Here is a 22,292-nt window from a genome sequence, read left to right as displayed (position 1 = left end):
CCTTTATTGCTTTCTATTTTAAAAAACCTCCCCATCTGTCTTAGTATCAGCATAATGGTAATGATTCAGGTTTAACAGCTGCCCACCCAAATAGTTCTCAAAGACTGAGATGTACTTTGTCTTTTCCTTGGATTTCACAATTCAATACCAATTTCACAATACCCCCCGACCCTTTCCTAATTTTATGAACTCAAAATATAATTTAATAAGTTAAGTTTTTTTGTTCTCTTTTCTGACCATATTCATTTTAGCCATCTGGGGAATTTAAAATGTCTTGCATGATATTATCATGTTCTCAGATAGTTCTAAAAAATCCAGAACAAGAAGGGGACGGTACATAGCTGATTTTATGCCAGAACAATCTGAATTAATTTGTGAATTATTTTTTTGTCCTGAATGGGTAGCTAGAAGTAATGATAGATGATTTAATGAGGGGAGGTAATTTTCTTCATATTACTAGAATAGCATAAATGAAGCCATAGTTTATTAAGTGACACTAATGTTGATGACTTATTAGCTGGAAAAAGGAAAAGAAAAAAACCTGGCCTTGAAGGAAATTTAGAAATACCAACTCAGGCAGTGGCCTTATTAGGAAACAGAAATGGAAAAAAGAAAAAATTTCAAAATTCTATTTACCCTAAACTTAGGAATGATATTCAGGAAGAAATAAATGAACAATGTATACTTTGGAAAAGTTAATACAGACATTCTAAATTCAATTTGTTATTCTACTTTTCTTAGGGTTTATACAAAATTATAATCTAAATTTTGAATAAATGTACATTTTACTGTTATTTTTATTTTAATTTGTATTTTTAAAAATGAGTCTGGACATCTCAATCCTCTGTTGATTACTGTCTTAGCTTTGACTTCCTGTCTTTCTTCAAACTGTTAGGTTTTTGTAAGGACAAATTTTCAAAATCTTTTTTAGAAGTGATAAAATTTTCTTCCCAAATAGCAGCCCATCAATTGGGAAATGGCTGAACAAATTGTGGCATATGATTGATGGAATACTATTATGCTTTAGGAAATGATGAGGAAGAGGCTTTCAGAAAAACCTTAAAGATTACAGGAACAGATACCATGAGAAATGAGCAGAACCAGAAGAATACTGTACACAGTAACAGCAGTACTAAGTGAAGATCACTATGAATGACTTAGTTGTTCTCGGCAATACAATGATCCAAGGCAAATTCTAAAGGCCTAATGAAAAATGCGTGTCACTTCTAGAGAAAGAATGGAATCTGAATGCAGATTAAAGCATCTTTTAAAATTTTTCTTTATTATTCTTATGTTTTATTGGTTTGCATTTTCTTTTGCAACATGGCTAATGTAAAAATGTTTTGCATGACTATACGTCTATAATCTATATCAAATTACCTGCATTCTCAAGAAAGGGAGATGAGAGGGAGAATATGGGACTCAAAAAAATACTGTTAAAATTTTTTGTTTACATGCAATTGAGAAAAAATAAAATAAAAAAGAACAGATAATTTCTTATTAAGTAGCAATCTTATTTTTAATTATAGCAACAAGGCATTTCTTATTAAGTAGCAATCTTATTTTTAATTATAGCAACAAGGAAGGAGGATTCCAAGGTCAGGTGGGAGTTATGCTCAGTGTATTCTTGACTTTATAAACTTGAATGTTACAATACAGACTTGCTGGTTTCATTATTCTAATAATAAACATTATAAAGATGTTATTGAATTACTTCTTGAAGTATTACTATATATGTGACCTTGGGCAAGTCTTTAGTTCTCTGGGCCTTGATTTTCTTCTTCAAAAAATTAAGGTTTTAGGTGAGGTGATCTCTAGGGCCCTTCCAGTTCTAAACACCATGGTCCTACGTTTTGGGGAACACGATATCCTTTCCTTCTCCCAAACTGCCCCTGTTTCACCCGTTATCAGTTTATAAAATCACAGGAGCTGAACTGAAGGTATAAGATGCCACATGGAACTTACTTAGATAATAGAAGCATGAGCAAAGGCAACTTATGACTCATAGAACAGTGATAACACTTTTTAGACACCTTAGAGACCAAGTGCCCAAACTGCAACCCTCATGCCACAGGCAAGCCCCCTGCCTTATCCCAGAGAGGGGAGGGAGGAGGTGCTCCCATTGGGCTGCTGGGAAGAGGGGTGAGGGATGTGAAGTGTCCTCAGGGATGGTGGAGAGGGGAAGGGGAGCAGCCTCCTCCAGCACACTCTGGCACCCTTGCCATAGGTTTACCAACATGGTCCTAGATGATTCTTAGATCTACTTATCCATCCCTAACCTCTCAAATCTCTGGCCTCCTATTTTCAACAAATTAGATGTCTTGTAGACATCATGTTAAAAAAAATACATGTGTTAGGGAGCAGCTAGGTGGCTCTGTGGATGGGAGCTAGGCCTAGAGACAGGAGGTTCTGGGTTCAAATTTGACCTCAGACACTTCCTAGCCATGTGACCCTGGGCAAGTCACTTAACACCCCCATGCTTAGTCCTTATTGCTCTTCTGCCTTGGAACTGACACTTTCCTTCTCAGACAGGAGGTAAGGGTTTTAAAAAATGAACTGTTACTCTTTGCCCTAGCATCCTCTCCTCTTCTTAATTTTCCATTTCCTACTGAGGGGACCTCCATTTTCCCAGTCACCTAAGCTCATAGTCGCCCCTGATTCCTCGTTTTTCTCTGACTTTCCATACCCAAACGGCTGTCGAGTCTTGTGAATCCTGCCCAAATAAACACCTCTTGTTTATACCCTCTTCTCTCTTCTCCCAGCCTGTGTAGGCCGTCTTCACCTTATTCCTGAAGGATGCAATAGCAGGTTCATCTTCAAGATTCTCCCCACTCGAATCTAGCTCCCACTCAGTTATTGTCAGTCTTCCTGAAGTTATTGTCAGCATCTGGCCTCGTCATCGCTCGAGGCAGCCAACTCTGGGGGCCTCCTATTAGCTCCAAGAGCAAATGAGAGCAAATGTCCTTGGCTTTTGGAGTCTCATAACCTGGGCCCTCTCTGCCTTTCCAGCCTTAACTTTACTCACATGGATTCAATAGTGCAACACGACTTGCTCCCGGCTGTTCCTCAAACAAGACACGCCATCTCTTGGCTCCTGGTACTTTCTCTGGCTGTCTCTCCGTCTCTGGAATGTTCTCCCTCCTCAGCTCTGTGTATTGACCTCCCTGGTTTCTTTCGAGTCCCAGATGAAATCCTTTCCTTGACTGAAGGCCTTCCGCTGTCCCCTCCCTCTGCTAATTATTTTCTATTGATCCTGTATATATTGCTCCACATATATTGGTTTGCATGTTAACTCTTATTAGAATGTTAATTTGTGGTTTTCTAAGTCAAGTTTTTATTTGAGTTTGACACTACTGGGTAAGATCAACCATGTGCAATTGCTTAGTTCCAAAATATTAGAAGATATGGAAGAGAACCTGTGTTTCATTGGGTGGATCTTCTATGGACAATTTAGGGAGAGAAAAGAGTATGAATTGCCCAGAGCAATAAACATGGACACGGAAATCTGCATCGATGGAGAGAGTATTCCAACAATGTCATCATAGGTCTTGCTCAGGAATCCTGGGTATGGTAACCCTGAATAGATATTAATATCTACTATGTTGAAGAAAATGAGAAAATTAATCAGTCACCACTATAGTTTTTTGTTTTATGGGTTGTAAATAGCTATAAAATAACTTTAATTCACCTATATAATTATATTGTAAAATAGGATCAGACTCTTCAAAATATAAAACTTATGACATTTAAACACAGATCTATATAAATCCATGATAAATCACTGAGAAGAATTAATCACTATAATGGAGAAGGAAAACTTTAGTTCAAGTAAACAAAAGAAATACAAATGGAATCGAGGTGAATGAATTTTTTTTTCTTTCATGCTATTCTTGTTAACTCACTCCAGATATAGTCACAGAACATTTGCAGATTATAGAAATGTGATTATATACCCAGCTCTTTCTGGGCCTGCAGAGTCCACTATCAATCACTCAACAAACAGTTATTAATCACCTACTACATGCCAGGCAGTGTGCCGAGTGCTATAGATACAAAGAAAGGCAAATATGGCCCCCTCAATCTCCAGGGGCTCATTCTAATAAGGGAGGAAACCCGTGAACAACTATTTACACATAAGGCATGTACAGTGTAAATGGAAGAAGAAAAAAATGATACTTTGTGTTTCTTTCCCTTCCTGCTTTCCATAGCTGCATTCCTGGTTCAATCCTAGGGTCACTCATTTACAACTAGTGGTGCTATGTGTGGTGGCAGAAGCTAATTCTTTCCAGTATGCTTGGGATTCTCCTCTGCTCTGAACACGCTCCCCTCAGCATCTTTATGCACGTGACTCGTTCCAGTCATTTCTGCTAGGTCTTATTCCTCCTGGATCTTGCTCACAGGGAGCTGTCATCATCTCCATAAGGTATTAGTTGATAAAGGCTTAAAGTGCTATCCTTTTCAGGGATGCTGAATTTTCACAGAGGGCATGTGATGAATTTTTATACCTCAAGGATGAATAGCTAATGATGGATTTTTAGCCATTCTCTCAGATGCCATGAGAAAAAATATTTTATTTAGCATCTACCATGGGACTTTGCACTAAATACTTAGTAAATGAATGGATTTTTAAATAGGGGAAAATGGGGAATCTTACCTCCCTCTGCTCTCTGCCTTGTCACCCCCCCTCCCCCCGGCCACTACATATAGCAAGCCTTACAAAAGTATATCTGAGAGATATGGGAAAATGATAAGTGGGAGATTGTTTTGACCTCATGAGAATTTTCATCCTTTTTCAACCCACGGGAGGAGAGTATTTCTGTGTAGAGCCATCGTCCAGAGTTTCATAAAAACTATTCTTTGACCCTGGAATAAGAGAATCAGGATATTGTGGTTTTTCAGATTAACTGACTTTGGAGTCAAAAGCTAACTGCAGACCATTATCCTTAAATCACATCCACATTCAGAGGGCTAGAATCAGAGAGAGGAGATAACAGCCACTATAATGAAAAACTGAATGAATATAGACAGCATTGCAAATATGACTTAGTGGATTTCAAAATTTGAAATATCCTGTTTTCATAGTTGCCAAGGACCGCATGAAAACTAAAGAGAGACAGGTCTACATGGGGAAAGAAGTATGGCTTAATGGAAACACCCACTAGGACAGTGACAATGTTAGATGCTTTTCCAAAAGAGTTTTAGAAACATTTTTTTCATTCCTCATTCCTTCTCCTACTCATATATTCTTGTCTGAGTAGTACCTGAGATGTGCAGGACCCTGTGACTGAGGCTAAAGTGAATTTGTCATCTTTTTTAGCTCATTCAATAATTTTTTTGAAGTGGTGTATGTTTATGGAAGTACCTTTGAAAGACTCTCAAGAATAAAGTGCTTAAAATGCTATCCCAGATGAGGTCTCTGGTCTATTTATGATAAATTTGGAAGAAAATTTGAATTATATGAACCATAGTTTGTTTTTTTCACACTAGAACAATGGCTGTTAGGAATCTTATGAAGACAGTACCTGATGTTTGAGGGAGAAATCTGAAGTTCTGCTTTAAGTGACTTGGAAGGATTCTAAGTACAACTAAGTCAATCAGTTTATCAATAATCAATATTCAACATCAGAATTCAGTTGACTCACTAATCAATAAAGTATTAATAAATATAAGATATTTATTAAGTGCCTATAATGTGCCAGGAGCTATGCAGGTATAAAGAATGAAATGATCTCTGAAGACAATTGCTAATATAAATATAAAGTTAATAGATACAAAGCAGGGCACCAGAAGCCGAGGGGGTCAAGAAAGGCTTCATATGGTTGGTGTTCAAGCTGTTATTGTTTAGTCATTTTTCAGTTGTGTCAGACTCTTGGTTTCCTCATTTAGGGTTGTGTTGGCAAAGATACCAGAGTGGTTTGCCGTTTCCTTTTCTAGCTCATTTTACAGATGAGGACCCTGTGCAAACAGAGTTGTGACCTGCACTGGGTCACACCTCTAGTAAGTGTGTGAGGCCAAATTTGTGAGGTCTCCCTGACTCTAGGCCCAGTGCTCTATCCAGTGCACCACCTAGCTACCTAGCTGTTGGAACTATCTGTTAAGAGAAAAGTGAGCCTATATGAAGCATCATAAAGAGAGAATGGATTTTGGACATATGGGCCAAGGTAAAGGTACTAAGATGGGGGACAGAGTATCATGTGTGAGAAATAGCCAGTTTGGTTCAATGGAAAAGTGTGAAAAGTGGAGTAATATTCATGATGAAGCTTACTACTCACCTCTTGACAGAGAGGGGATAGATTCATGTTGCAGAATGAAATAAAAATATATTTTTGACAGCCAATGTAGGAATTCGTTTCACTTAACTATGCAAATTTGTAACCAAGGTTTATTTTTTTGTTTGCTTTTCCTCTTGGTAGAGAATAATTGGTAGGAGGAAAGACATTTAATTTTTTAAATTGAAGAAATAAAATTTAAAAATAAAGAGTTCAACCCCACCCCCCTTTTTGGGGTCAGAGTGTAACAATGGATAAAGATGAATTTTGAATTAGTAGGATCTTGGTTCAAGTCCTGCCTCTGATACAGAATGGCTGCATAACACAAAATAAATTACTTAATCTCTTAGTGCCCCAGGAAACTCTCAAAATATGGAATGCATGGCAAGCAAAAGAACTTGCACTGGAAATTGGAGTTTCACAACTGAGTTCCCTATTCCAATGAAATTACAGGCTTTGGATCAAAAGATACCCAAATATAATCTCCTATTCCTCCCAACCCCTGCCCCAACCAGTTTTTATGCAGTCTTTGGGTGACATTGGAAATCCTTAATTATGACTTTTTAGAGCCAAATTATGGTGATAATCCAATTTCATTTGTTCTTAAGACTCCCTAAATTACAGGAAAACAGGTTCCTTACCATCCATGAACATTAATATACGATTACTGCTGAGATCAATTCTCTCATGCAATCTGAATCCATTAAAAACATACAAAGACTGGAAAACTAAATTGAAAATTTAAATTAACGATGGCTTCAAAATGAGTAACTCTAGAAGGCTGAAGCATAACAGATAATATAGTCAATAAACGGACACTTTCCAAAATGCTGTTGAATAGGAGTGGGGAAGAATGGTCTCAGATTCATAGGATCATCAATTTATATGGCTAGAAGGGGTCTTAGAGATCATCTAATTCAACCCATTCATTCTGTAGATGAGAAAACTGAGGCCCAGGATAGGCACTTATGATTTATTCATGGGCAAATATAAAGTAATGATGAGAGGTAGGATTTGAACCCAGGTCCTCTGGCTCCAGCACAAGCTATTTTCCTTTGTACCTGTTGCTGCCGGATTCTTATGAACCTTTACCTCCATTCCTGAAAGTCCTGTGATCACACCAAGTTACCACCATCACAGTCCTGACACTTTTTCTCCTTGCTTTCCGAATAGTTGACAATGTCAAAATCTGCCTGCTTATCTGCCTGCCTGTGTGCTAAACAGTTGCTTTAAACTCGTTTAAATAAAATGAAATTATTTGTCCACTAGATGGTGAGCGTGTTACTCTGCCAGTAACACTGGCTTCACCACGTAATAAATAAAAACACAAGTGTGCTACTGGAAACCTGCTTTCTTTTCTCATGACTTCTATGAAAGGCATTTGTTCAACTTCCCAACAGGAACACGTCTGCGCTTACAGAAGCTTCTCTAAATGCAGAACAGCTCAGAGATCCAAGATAGGAAGCTATGGAAAAAAGGACTTGATTCTCTACCAAGTATCACTTGTCACTGTAATGACTCCGATTTGAATTAGTTTTGTCTAGACTCTTTTTAAATAACAATATGAGCTCATCTAAATAGAAGAAATCGAGTGTGCTGTCTAGTCCATCACTGATGATTCATTTAAAAGAAAGAAGCTTGGATGAAATGTACAAATAATTCACAAACCAAGATATTTAGTCAACGAATCCTGCCAGTTACTTGGATTTGTCCTATGTCATTTCCTCCAAAAGATACCTAAACAGGTTTGTCTTCTACAACAAAATAATGGAAATAAAAGAGGAATAATATCAATGTGCTTCATTCAATACACCCTGAGGAGAAACCTTATGCAAGCACCTTCATTTTACAGATGAGGACCCTGAGGCTCAGGGAAACTCAGTGATTTCTCTAATATCACACAACTAGCAAGCATCGGAGTCAGAGCTTGATTCGAAGGCACAAGACTCCTTACCCTATTAGGTGGCCCTTCAGCTTGGAAACTTCAAGTGATGGAGAACTTACTACCTCACAAAGCAGTCTTCTCCACTTTTGGATTGTTCCAGTCAGAACAAAATCTTTCCTTCTATAGAGTGGCAATCTGCTTCACTGCAATTTCCACCTACTGTTCTTACTTTTGTTTTTTAGGGTTTTTAGTGCTAAAAAGAATGCAAGTAATGCTTTGACTACTTGAAGACAGCTACGCTTCATCCTAAGCCTTCCCTTCCATAGGCTAAATGTTCCCAGTTATTTCATCTGATTTCTGCGTAAAGCATGATCCCCTCCCAACCCCTTTACTGTCATGTTCAACCTCCTCTGTCCTGCTTCAGAGGTCTGTTTCAGCTTCTGACTGCTTCTGCTCAGATCTAAACACAGCTCTCCAGACCTTGTCTGACCAGGACAAGATACAGTGTGATTGTCATTCTCACTTTAGACATTATGCCTCTGTTAATGCATGTACTTTGTACGCTCGTTTTGTCACCCTCTTGACAAGGAATTCATCTTGCATTATGTTCAGACCATGTCCTTTCCACTTGTTTTTCCTACTTTGTGTAGTTGATTTTTGAAAACCCAAGTGCAATACTATAGATTTATGAGTTTAGTGTGCCTGGATGGAGGACTGCGAGGCAGTGCTGAGTACCTGACCATTCTACACACTTGCCTTCATTGTTGAACCTCTTCTCATCTAGTGATACTCTGCCTTGACTCATTCTCCAGTGGTTAACACACCCCTACTTCAGCTCCCCCCAAACTCAGCGATTCCAAAGTATCATTGTCGAAGAACAAAATTCTTGCTGCTCACTCTCATCCCCATCTCTCCCAGTCCTATGTTTACCCTTACTTTGACCCCACTCCATACCTGCTCACCCTTTCAATTCTGCCCTCTGTAAATCCTACTCTGAAAACATCAAACTTTTTTATGTAAGCCATCTTTCTTTCAGACTCCTTACACATTCTGGTTCTGGGATCTAACTTCCCCCTACCATTGCATCATTAGCCATCTTTCTAGTATTCGATGTTCTTTCTCTCATATCCTGGTCCCTAAATGCTGGCCCCCAAAATGCAGTCAGAGTATTATTTCCCCTTGTCACTTCTATCAATATTACTCAAACAACCTTTCCTCTTTTGAAGACCACTCTACTCAGATTCTATCTCTTCTCATGGTCTTCATTCTCAATAAATCCCTGCTCTCATTTCAGGGGACTTGAATATACTGCATGTATTTTTGACCTAATACCTCTTCAGTCTACTCAGCTCTCATGACTTACTCCTCTATTTTATCTGACATTCACAGCGATGGTCATATCCTTCAACTTTGCCATCACCTATAAGTATTCTACTTCTATAATCCAGGACTCTGGATTTCTTTTATCTGATCATAATATCCTATCATGTTATCTCTTCATATTCATTACTACCCCTGATCCTATTCTTCAACCTTATAGTGACTTCCAATCCCTCTACCCCTCATAACTTTTCTCAGCCATTGCCCCAACTCTCCTCCCTTCCCAATCTTAATGCCTCAGTCAACCAACTCGACTCTATTACTCTCTTCTCGCAAATGCCTTGTTCCACTGTCCTGTCATGGACCATGTCTTGCCCTCTCCACCCTGAATTAATTCTACAATCTTCTTCCTACATTTCTATTCACATGCTGTTGAAAAGAACTAGAATATCTTATGCAATCAGGTGGAATGGGGCCACAACATATTTGTCTTATCTAATTTCAGCTGTGCCCTTCTTGAAGCAAATTAATCCTTCTAATCCTACCTAATTGATGCTCTATCTCACTCACCACAACAGCTGTCCCAATCTTTCTTCTCTTCAAGACTTCCCCACTTCTCATCTGGGGACTCCCAACTCCTACCTTACTCCTACTTTACTCATACATACCAAGTTAGTGAGATGGTGCCAATTGTGTCTTCAGAAATACAGCATTTGTGATATTTCAAGAGAAAATAATCATTGGATCCCAACTAGTCTCACTCACCACAGTGGTTTTTATATGTGTAAATATCGCTAAAAGCAACAAAGGATAAATTCTTATGGCTCTAAAGAAGAGAATACATTTATGAAAAGAAACTTGATTTACAATTATGGAAAAGCACAAATTTAAGTGATACCGTAGACCTTGTTTATTAACTTTAGTATATGAAAATACTGACTGACTTTTGTTTTCTTCAACATGTAAAATTCAGAGAATCTGGCAAAAATTAAAAAAACAGTATCATGTGCTATCAGGCTTCAATTACTCTAAGATGTAAGAGTTTACTTAAAAAGATAAAAGATTTGAATTAAGAAATACAAATAGGACTACACTTAGTGAATCTGTTAATTATTTTTTTTGCTAGGGAAATTGCTCATGATTAGCTTCTAGCTGTAATATTATATATATATATATATATATATATAATGGCATCTTTATTTCAAAGTATTTTGCTTGGTTTATTTATTTATTATAATTTTCAGGATGCTGCCATAAATTTTAGAAGTTAAGAGTATTTGTGATTCAGACAGAAACATGTCCATTTATTTCACCTCTATGATAATCCATAAAAATTGTTAAAGAAAATATTATATAGGTAAAGTTGTATTTCTTAATCAGAATTCTAAGGAACAAGCTGTAGATATATGACTCACAATGTCTTTCCCCAGATAATTTTGTTCATCACAGAGCAATATGGCTGGCTCAGGATCCTGCCTTGCCTTTACTACATGAAAGCACTGTTTCAACTGAGAACATACATTTCTAAATGTGAAATAAATTAAACTGCAAATGAATCATGTATTCTTGGTAGTTACTCTCTACTCTTGGGTGCTCTTTTGTGCACATACAGTAGGCAGCTTCTTAGATTCCTTAAATTACATTTACAGGGGAACTACACTGGATTGTCTGACTCATTTCTTTATTTCATTATTGGCTCTACCTTTAATTTAGATGCCAGTCTTCCTACACTTATTTTCACTGTGGTGTTAGGTGCTATGCTATTAGAACTGCAGGACTCACATTATTTGGAAACAAGGAAAATGGCAAAATATGTCTCTGCTAAAGACATTGACTTTGTTTTTAGACCAGAAATCAGATGCATCTAGATGCCTAATTTTTCAAATTCCCAGGGTGGCATTCAGAGAATGCTTACAGTAATAGCATTAAAAACAGTTAAGGCTTTTATAACAGCAGTTCTAGTAAATAGGATTTTGCAAAATGAAATAACTCTTGCAAGATTTTATGTGATGTAATGTGAGAAGCCATTTATTTAAATAGCTAAAGAAAAAATACTCAACATTTCACCATAAATGTCTATAAAAGCTTCCCTTGCTTCTCTAGTTGTAACATTCCCCAAACCACTCCAGTTATCTGGGTAGGATATTTCAACACCAGTGTGGTATTTTTTCCTGAGACTTTTCAAAATAGACAGTACCTGTGCAGCTTTTTCTTCTTGCCCAATCATGTTTTTCCATTCCAGAAGAGACCGCTGCAGATGTTCAAGTCCAGTTTCCCAAAGCCTGACAGTGCCTCCCATATCAACGGTAACAACACCACCTTTGCCCCACTCAGCCAAGAGAGCATCTGTGTCTGAAATAGTAGAGAGCCATGTTGTGTATGGAGAGAGAAAGTCTGACCTGAAAAAAAGCAACCAAAATGCAATATAACCATAACAGTAAAATGAAGACAGCAATATTTACTCCTAATTATCACAACAACATAGTGAACATATATTTTAAGCTTTGAGATACTAAGAAGAAAGAGATAGTAAAATGAAGTTATATGATAGTGAAAAAGCCATACTGAGTCCTTATGGGGAAGACCCTTGATTTTCCCTTTTTGAATTTAATTTATAAATCTGCACTTAATAAATGCCAAAAGAAAAAACAGTACAGAAGGACAAAAAAAAAGATGATTCATGAATATATATAGCTTGCTTTAAAAAAATTACATAAATTCACATTAACTTTTAAAGTGATCCTGTTTGTCTTCGTTTTCCTTGTGAACTTCCTTCTGTTTTCTGTGTATTTTCTTTTACATGCTTCAATGACCACCAATTCTTTTTTTTTTTTTTACAAAATTATAAGTAATCTGCTTCTTCCTTCTAAAATCACACCCGGGGGCGGGGGGGAAGACCTTCCCTAACAAATAGGCATATTCACAAAAACAATACATTCATTGGCCATATCTTAAAATGTATTTCCTTCTGCATTTAAGTCCATCATCTTCCTGCTTCAAGGCGGGCAGTATATTGTGACTCTTGGTTGGTTATGGCATTGATCAAAGTCTTCAAAACAGTTCTCCCTTACATTGTTATCATATAAATTATTCACCTTGTTCTACTCACTTCATTGCACAGTTCATATAAGTCTTGTCCCAGATTTCTCTGAAACCATCCTTTTAATCATTTCTTATGATACAGTAATAATCCATTACATTAAATACATGTATGATACATGAATATCATAGTTTTCTCCAACTGATGGATACCTACTTTGTTCCCGTTTCTTTGCTACAACAAAAAGAATTTTAAAAATATTTTGGGGGTTAAAGGACATAGAAACATTGCAAGATCATTGGATATCAATGCTTAGTAACTTTTGGGGTACAGTTTCGTATCACCTTGCAGACTGGATAGATCAATTCACAACTTTACCAACAGTGCATATAGATATCATCTTCCCTTTTTTGTTGTTTTTGTTGTTCCCTAATCTGTTGGCTGTTAGGTAGAACCTCAGAGTTGTTTTAATATGCATTTCTTTAAAAACTGATTCAGAACATTTTTTTCACATAGGTATTTGGATTTCACTAGGTAGAGCTTCTTTTAAAAATTTTTTTTACCAGGTTACATAGGTTTCAATAATAGCTTTCTGACATTTTGTGGTCCAGGTTTTCTCCCTCCTCACCCCTCTGAGCCCTTTTCCCTGACAGCAGGTAATATGATATAGATATACAACACATTATTTCCATGTCCATCACATTGTAAAAGAAGACACATATTGCTTACAATGGAGAAAAATTCATGGAGGAAGAAAAGTGAAGAATGGCATGTTTCAATCTGCATTCAGACTTTGTCAGTTACTTCTAGAGCAGTGGATAGCCCGGAAACGTGCATTTCTGATAATAGTTAAACTAGTCACAGTTCATCATCCCTCTGGTTCTGCTCACTCCACTTTGTGTCAAGTCTTTCCAGGCTTGCTGGTGATTATCTTTTTTTTTTCTTTTTTGTCATTTTCTTATGGCACAATAGTATTCTATTACGATTATAAACTACAACTTGTTCAGCCGTTCCCCAGCTGATGGATATCCCTTCAGTTTCCAGTTCTTTGCCACAACAAAAATGAATTGTTTTTGTAGAAGTAGGTCCTTTTCCTTTATCTTTGACCACTTTGAGATACAGACCTAGAAGTGGCATTGCTAGGTCAAAGGGCATGCACAGTAGTATAGCCCCTTTGGGCATGGTACAAAATTGTTTTCCAGAATGAATGGTTGTAGCAGTTTACAGTTCTACCAGCAGTGTATTAGTATCTCAGTTTTTCCACATTCCCTCCAATATTTATCATTTTCCTTTCTTTTGGTCATATTAGCCAGTCTGATAGGTATGAAGAGGTATCTCAGACTTGTTTTATTTTGCATTTCTCTTATTAAAGGTTGAACTTTTTTTTGAGAACTATCTTTTCATTTCCATTTACCATTTATTCATTAGGATATGGATTTTTTATGAATTTGAATCAATTTCTTATCATGGATATCAGACCTTGAAGATAAGAGACATTAGCATAAAAGATTTTTCCTTACTGCTTCTCTTTTTATTTTAACTACTTGGATTTTGTTTGGGCAGAAACCTTTCAAGGAAAGCCTGGTTCATGTGCAGACTCTATCAATTTGCTGGACTGATGCAATTTCTCCACAAAGACCAACTCAAGACCTTGCATCTAGAAGGGTTTGATGATGTATGAGGTAAGTGCCTTGAAATTATGAAACCATGTGTGGATGTTTTAAAAGTGGTTCTGGTTATTATCCCATGTGGTTGGGAGGAGCTTTTTTAAATTGACTAGATAACTACTGGAGTCTTCAAAAAAAGGCCTGGGTCAGTTTCAGTCACCTTTTTGCTTCAGTAGTGTCTGGAGGTGCTTCTTGACTCTTTTAATCAAGGAAAGAAGTGGAGTCTTAGAACTCTGGGAGAATGAGCCACAGGCAACATCAGAGCTCCAAACAAGGGACACTTTTTGGAACTGATCTTCTGAACTTTTGCCACTGAAAGCTAAAATGAGGACTCATCATGGCCATGATACTGCTTTTGGATATGAAACCAGTGGTACCAATGCTACATAGGAACTGAATTAAGTTTTGAGTATATTTCTCCAGAGCTTAGGGTAGTATACAAGAGAGTATGCTCTGGAAGTATCAGGACACATGTTTGTGTTTTTGCTGTTTCTTGAAAGTAAACATTTCATTGTAAAAAGCTAATAGATATTAAGTGATTAAGTGGAGCTAGAGTGTTAATCACCAGGCCCCTAACAATAGAGTTGACACAGCCAGTGAGTTAATGAGCATCAAATGTTAGTAGATATGTTCACTTCTCAGAGAAACCTAATTGAGGTCTGAGAGGGTGATGTAGCAAGTCTTTCTCTGGAAACGTAAGCTAGAGTGCAATGCCATAATCAAAATTTGTCTTTTGTCAGATCATACATTTGATATATCTTTGATCCTTTTTATCTTTTGGTCATGAATCCTTCTCTTTCTATAGTTGTGAAAAGCAGTCTCTTCCTCACTCTTCTAATTTGTTCAAGATATAACTTTTGATATCTAGGTCAGGCACTGATTAGGAGCTTGTCTTGGCATCTGATATGAAATATTGGTCTAAACCTAATTTATGCCAGACCATTTTTTAAAATTCCAGTATTATTAGGTTTCTAATTAATTTTAATCCTTTCTTCAAAGCCCATTTATTAAATATAATTTGTTATGCATTGTAGTCAAAAAGAATATGGCTGTTTTTTGTTTTTTGTTTTGCTTTTAAACATTTATTGATGAGGTTTAATGCCTTAATACAGTCAATTTTTCTAAAAGTGCTATTTTGCAGTAATCAAATTTAGGCTATTAAATCTAGTTTTTCTAAAATTTTAATCAGGACCTTAACTTCTTTCTTGATTAATTTTCTTATCAGATGTATTTAGGTCTGTAAAATATATACTGAGATTCCAACTATAATTCCAAATGATAGATTTGCTATATATTTCTTCCTAAAATTGATAAATTTTTCTTTTAAGTATTTAGGTGAGATACCATTCAATGCATATTAAGTAATGATAATAATTCATTGTCTGAGTTTCTGTCAGTAAAATAAAATTTTCCTGTTTTAATTAATTGTTCTTAGAGTTGTGAACTGATTTAACCATTCTGGGAAGCAATTTGTAAGTAAGCCTCTCAAATCAGTAAATTGTACATAATTTCTGACCCAGAGCTACTACTTCTAGGCTCATAATCCAGAGACTAAATAAAGAAGAAAAGGATACTTAAATACAAAGAATTTATAGCAACTTTTTGTTATTGAAAAGAACAAGAAACTAAGGAGATACTTAAAATCTGGGGAATGGCCAAACAAATTATTGAATATGAATGTATAGCAATATTATTGACCCATAAGAAATGATAAAAGGGATGACTTCAGAGAAACCTGAAAAGACTTGTATAAATTTAAGTGCATGAGGTGAGGAGAATCAGAATAATTTACATAATAATAAAAACGTTATAAGACAAACAACTCGGAAAGACATAAAACTTTAATCAATGCAATGCTACACAATAATTCTAGGATACCAATGATGAAGTAAATTATTTCTGATAGAGAGGTGATAGATTTGATAGAGAGGTGATGGCCAATGAGGAAAATTGTTTTTTGCTTGACTAGGTACGTTTGTAACAAGAGTTTTTCTTTTTCCAATTTGCTGGGGAGGGAGGTTAGTGAAAGGGATGGAATAGAATTCTCAACTTCTGCCTATCCTGTTCCAAGAAGAAAAGAGAAGGGAAGGGAAGGGAAGGGAAGGGAAAAGGATAGGGAGGGGAGGGGAGGAAATGAAGGCCAGAAGGAATCATATAGGCTAGAAAACTTTGAAAGTTATATGTTGAAATTATTACATACTTACAAAGAAAAACAAATTCTACATAAGAGATGGATAATTTCATTTACAAGCATCTCTAGTTCCACAGTCTATGTAGAAAAAGTTTGTTTTATTTGGTATTTGTCAAGTTTATAATTTAAATGAAAGGGAAAAAAAGATCAGTAGAAACCTGACTGTGAAGGCTTTAAAATGCCAAAGAGTTTACATTTGATAATAAAAGTAATGGATAGTTATTGAAGCTTCTTGAAGAGGGAAAGGCATACTCAGCTCTGTGCTTTAGGAATATCACTTTGGCAGCTGTGTGGAGGATGGATTAGAGAGGGAAGAAACTGGATACAAAACAGGAAGACCTGTAAGGAGGCTACTGTAATACTCCTGACAGGTGCTACAAGTAGACAGTGAATTGTGTTCAGAATTGAATAAGAAGAGATTAGGCTGGATACTCTTTGAAAAAATACGCAGTGTATCCAATGAGTTTTGGATGCTTGTTGCTACAAACATCTAATTTTATTTATTATTTTTTTAAAAATCCTTAACTTCTGACTTAGAATCAATACTATGAATCAGTTCCAAGGTGGAAGAGTGGTAAGTGCTATGCAATGGGGGTGGGGTGGTGGTAAAGTGACTTGCCCAGGGTCACACAGCTAGCTAAGTATCTGAGGCAAGATTTGAACTCTAGACCTCCTGTCTCTAGTCCTGGATCTCTATCCACTGATTTACCTACCTGCCCCCCAAAAATCTATTTTTGTAAAGACCAATATTCTGTCAGTAATTTTATAAGGCTGAGAAGAAGGACAATGATCTCAGAAGAATTAAAATCGCAAGTAACCCAAAAGGCAATGGAAAGACACCTGGTAAGAATAAACTGCCAACTTTTACTACAGAGAGTGATAATTTTTGAGTCAGAAATACCGTAAATGACATCATCATGGACAAGGAGGTAGGCTGATCATGTAGTGAGATGAAGCATAAATGGTGGACAGTAATTTATCAGTGAAGATGAGAAGATATTTAGGGGCTGCTTACTGGATACCCACACTAAATGAGATCATAGATCTATCTAAGAAGTGTGGGTACATTATGTTTACAAACATCATCTTTGTTATTCTAAGCATAAGAATCAAACCAGGGTGGTACAGAACCACTGGAATCTCTAGTAAGAATATGAATGACAAATGTATTGAAACATAAAATGCCAACAGAACAACATGGTTAATACTTAACGGATATTTGGCACAGGAACAAAAATGTACTTTTTAATCTATGATATATTCCCTCACAGTAATCAGTAACAGTGGATTAAATAACTGCTTATACTGTCCAGCTACTCCTCTCAGTTGCCATTAGGAAATTGATGCTTTCTGTTTGAGGGATAAAGAAGACAGCATTTCTGGGTAGAATGACACAATCTTACAATCCATTTGAAATAAAATAGAGATACCAGAAAACAACCATCCCTCATTCACTTGGCATCTATTAGTTGATAAAAGAAACATATCCCAAGGATTGAGTTATATCCTCAGGATTTACCAAATAAACAAATCAAAGAGATTCTGAATCACTGCCCTTACCACTTCAGTTGGAGAGAAGAATAACAACATGAGATACAATCAGGGCATAATTCAGGAGATGGTTTTAGGAAAAGGAAGAAGTACTAGAAAGACCTAGGACATAATATATTCTTGCATTTCTAAACTATTTTAAGATGACCTCACAGAAGGACTCAAGGAAGGTAGGACTTAATTGAAAGTAAAATTTCACTTACATATGAAAATCTGTTGACCTTATTATGAAAAGAAGATAAGAAAAAACTATTGATGATGATGATGGTGAGATAAAGAGGTAGTTGGGACTAACTGTAGTCTCTCCATGGGAAAATATTATGTGAAATTCTGAAAAGGACATTTGAGATGTATAGTACTCTTTTGAGGGCTGTAAATAACAGCTGTTATTACATAATAGCACAAGGAAAATTTAAATTTTTATGGGCACATTTTCTAAGACTTCAAAAAAAGGCTGAAAAACGATGTTTACTATAACTTAGCTTAAAGGGTCTAGAATCATATTCTGACTTTCTTAGGAATATACTCATGGACAACTGTAAAATGAAAAAAAGCCTCAACATGTGCATGCCAAAATTTAGGCATTTCTGACATTATTGAAACTTATTTACTTGATTTAATGACAAAAGGTGCCAGGTTGTACTAAAAATGTGCAGCTTCTTATGTATCCACCTGGGTCATTATATACATTTGCTAAAAAGGAACCAAACTGAACCAAACCCAACAACTCTCAAAGGCTGACTACTGTTGTCTGCTACATAAAATTGGTGTCCTTTGCCTGGCATTTAAGGTCCCCATTCCTTATGCCCTTCTCATTGAGTCTTTCTCTTTCTCAGCTTTTCTGCCTTCTTACTTACTGTTCTCTTCCACATATGCTACACTTCCAGAAAACTAAGGTACTTTATACCCCCTAAACAAGCCTTTTCTGTTTCCATGCCAATGTTTTTGATTTAAACCAGAATATTCTTCCTTTTTTCCTATTGAATTTCTAATCATTTCATCAAGTTAAACTTGAATCACATCTCCTCTAGGAAGCATTCTCTGATCTGTCATTTAATACTGACCTCTTCCATAGCAGTTTGTTTTGTCACTCTCCAATTTATGTCACACCATGCTTTATGGCAGTGTAGGTGTGATAGAATGTTAGGCTTAGGGTGAAGAATATTGGCTTGTCTCTTGCTTCTGCTAATTATTATCCATATAAGTTTGGACATTTAACCTCTCTAGCCCTCTTTTTTGTTTGTTTTGTTGTTGTTCTTAAATATGTAAAATAAAGAGTTTGTAGAGGACCTACAGAAATTCCAAGCATATTATCTGCTTCAGGAAGCAGATCTATGTTTGCATCTAGTTCTTCAATTAGCTTTGGAGCTTCGTGATGGCAGGGATTATGGTTCTTCTAAACTCACCGTCTCTTCTACTTTCTATTACAATGCTCTAGACACAAGAGGTGCTTAATAAATGTTTATGAATGGAATAATGAAATGAGAAGAATATAAATGATTGAAATATTCTAAGATTCTGGCAGTGACAAACAGAACGTGCTCTTCCAGATGTTCCAAAAGCAGTAGATATAGCATATGATACATGCAAAAAAGGGAAAAGACATGGAAATATTGCTAGTAATGGTATAGGGCAAGACTGAAAAAGAGAGGACCTAAAGGGCAAGTAGGTAGTTCAGTGGATAGAGAGTCAGGTCTGGAGATGGCAGGTCTTTGACTCAAATCCGACCTCAGACAGATCCTAGCTGTATGACCCCAGGTAAGACACTGAACCCCAATCACCTTGCCCACTCTTCTGCCTTGTAACTGATACTGAGTTTTGATTCTAAGATGGAAAGTAAGGGTTTACAAAAAAAGAAAGATTTAAAAACATTTTAATCAGAAAAGAATATCTTTTTCTTTGGTTTCTTCAGTGGACACAGGATGTGTTTATATGAGAAAGTAATTTTATAGTATTTTACTGATATACAAAGGAATCTTCCAGAAAATTTAAAATTAGGTTCTATTTCACAGATTCAATAATTGCCCAAAGTGAATTAATTAAAAATAACCTTAAGCAATGCTTAAATATTTCTGGAAGCTGACTAGAATGTCCTGAGAAATGAAACGGTTTTCCTGATTGTGTTTACTTACTTGGCTTTAGAAAGGAAAAGAAAAAAATACCTGCCACTTGTTTAAATCCCAAGTAAATACTGCTATTAACAATATTTAAACAAATGCCTTTTTTTCCAACCCTGTATTATGACCACATTCATCTCTGAGGCCTAACACATAAAGTGACAGATAATAATTCTGGTAAAAGTTGATTACCCAGGAATAGGGATGTATCTAAGTTTTTTTGATTGAAGGTCTGTAACTTCTATATATCCAGATGTTTGTGGAGGAGTAACATCTGCAAATAAATAAAAGTTATAAGAGCTGAGTAATGAATCATTGCACAATACTGAAATGGAAGACATCAAACTTTGCAGCCCCACATCCTGTACAATGAGGTCAAATGTGATTTACAGGGGAGCTCTGAAGTCCTTTCCATGGGGCTTTACAGTCAGTTTAGTCTGCTCCAATGGGTCTACCTCTCATGGTTACTTTGCCTTAGCAAAATGAAAAGTTTTTCAAATATTCATCATGAAAGTTTATTGTTGGAAACTGCCTTTCAAGTATTTCAAACATAGGTCAGAACTTTAGAATTTGTAACTTTATTTGAAAACAGTCTTGTAACCAAATTCTGTCTGTTTTTTGAGAAATGACTTTAGTTAAGGTCCTGGAAGGGAGGCATACAAAAATATTTTTCATTTTATAAGGAAGGAAGCAAACCATGGTCAGGCTTTCAAGGTAAATATTCTCTTCTCTCTTTTTTGCTCTGTCTGAAGTTGTGAACAGTCATAGAAATTAAAATAGCAAGAAGTTGTATGTGTCTATTTATTTGCGTGGGTACTGGGGGAAGGAGAGACAAAACTTTCCGGAATGTGTACTACTTGCTTATGCTTCTCTGACACATCACTGGTGAGTACTGCTCCTTCCAAACTCCCTGTCATCATTTATGCATCTTCTTAATGCCATAAAATAGCCTAGAGCCTGGCTTTTCTCCATCAGACTCTGATTTTAAGGAATAGCACGTATAATGCATTTTCATAGCCTTTTCCTCATTAAATTTTGCTTCAACCGTTTATCATCTTCATATCATCTCAAAACTGCCAGGAAGAGTGATAAAAAATTAAAATGTATTTGGTTGGTAACATTTTTGGGAATGGAAAAAGCAGGTAAAAAGTTTTCTAGAAGTCTCAATGAATCCACAAGTTTTTATTGAGGATCTGCTCTGGGTCAGGAGATATAAAGGCAAAAATAAAACAGTCCTTCTCCTAAAAAAATCTATAGGGGGAGATGATATATGAATATAAAAGAAATATAAAGGATTTTGAGAGTAGAGACACCCTAGTATTTTGGGGGACTAGGGAACTCTTCATGTAGTAAGATGTACTTGAACTACTTAAAGAAATCAAGGGCTATAAGGCAGTGTGGTACAATGGAGATGGAATTTTGAATCAGGCAATTGAAATCAACAAGTATTTATATGGTACATATTTGGTACATTGTGTGTACCAGGCACTGTCCTAAGGGCTGGAGATACAAATAAAGTAAAAGATAGTCTCTTTTCTAAAGGAACTCTCAGATTAATGAAGGAAACGTCTATGTACAAACAAGCCACAAACAGAATAAACTGTAGACAGTCTCAGAGAGAAGGCATCAAGATTAAGGAGCAATTGGAATGGGTTCCTATAGAAAAGGAGGATTTTAGCTTAGACCTTAGGGAAGCCAAGAAGCAGAGATGAGGAGGGAGAAAGTTCCAGGCATAGGGAACAGTCAGTGAAAATATCCTGAGAGGGAGGATATAGAGTGTGAGAAACGGCAAGGCCAAGTATATGATGGGGAACAAGATATAAAAGATTATGGTTATGAAGGGTCTATCTCTCCTGGTTATTTTGCCTTAGGGAGATGAAAAGTTTGTCAAATACTCATGACTATGATAAAAAACTGCCTTTCAAAACTACTGCTATTATTATTGTTATCAAAGCCAAGCAGGGGATTTTATATTTCACCCATTATATTTCATTTTATATTTCATTTATATTTCAGTGGCAATAGGAAGCCACTGGACTTGACTGAATAGGAATGTGGCATTATCAGATTTGTGCTGTAGAAGTTCACTTTGACAGCTGTCAGGAAGAAGGACTATAAAAGGGAGAGATTGCCCAGATTCAGATCCCCACTCTACCACTCACTGTCTGAGGGACCTTTGACTAGTCACTTAACCTCTGTGGCTCCGAGTTTCCTCATCTACAAGATGAAGGATCTCCAAGATCTGTCCTCAC

At 36.4% G+C, this 22,292-nt stretch overlaps 1 protein-coding gene across 3 annotated transcripts in view; it reads right to left on the bottom strand.

Annotated features, from left to right (window-relative positions):
• VWA8 (von Willebrand factor A domain containing 8) overlaps positions 1-22,292 on the bottom strand; it is a 463,626-nt gene that overhangs the window by 99,040 nt on the left and 342,294 nt on the right. For all 3 annotated transcript variants that reach the window (XM_016425025.2, XM_007501527.3, XM_056807819.1), the window contains 2 exons: positions 20,233-20,314; positions 11,672-11,873 (listed from right to left, as the gene is read on the bottom strand). In XM_016425025.2, coding sequence (XP_016280511.2) covers positions 11,672-11,873; positions 20,233-20,314 — 284 coding nt within the window. The remainder of the gene's footprint in view (positions 1-11,671; positions 11,874-20,232; positions 20,315-22,292) is intronic.

This window comes from Monodelphis domestica, chromosome 8 (genome assembly GCF_027887165.1).
Source record: "Monodelphis domestica isolate mMonDom1 chromosome 8, mMonDom1.pri, whole genome shotgun sequence".
NCBI lineage: Eukaryota > Metazoa > Chordata > Mammalia > Didelphimorphia > Didelphidae > Monodelphis > Monodelphis domestica.
Note: the sequence above shows the minus strand (reverse complement) of the source record. Positions and strands in the feature narration are given on the sequence as shown.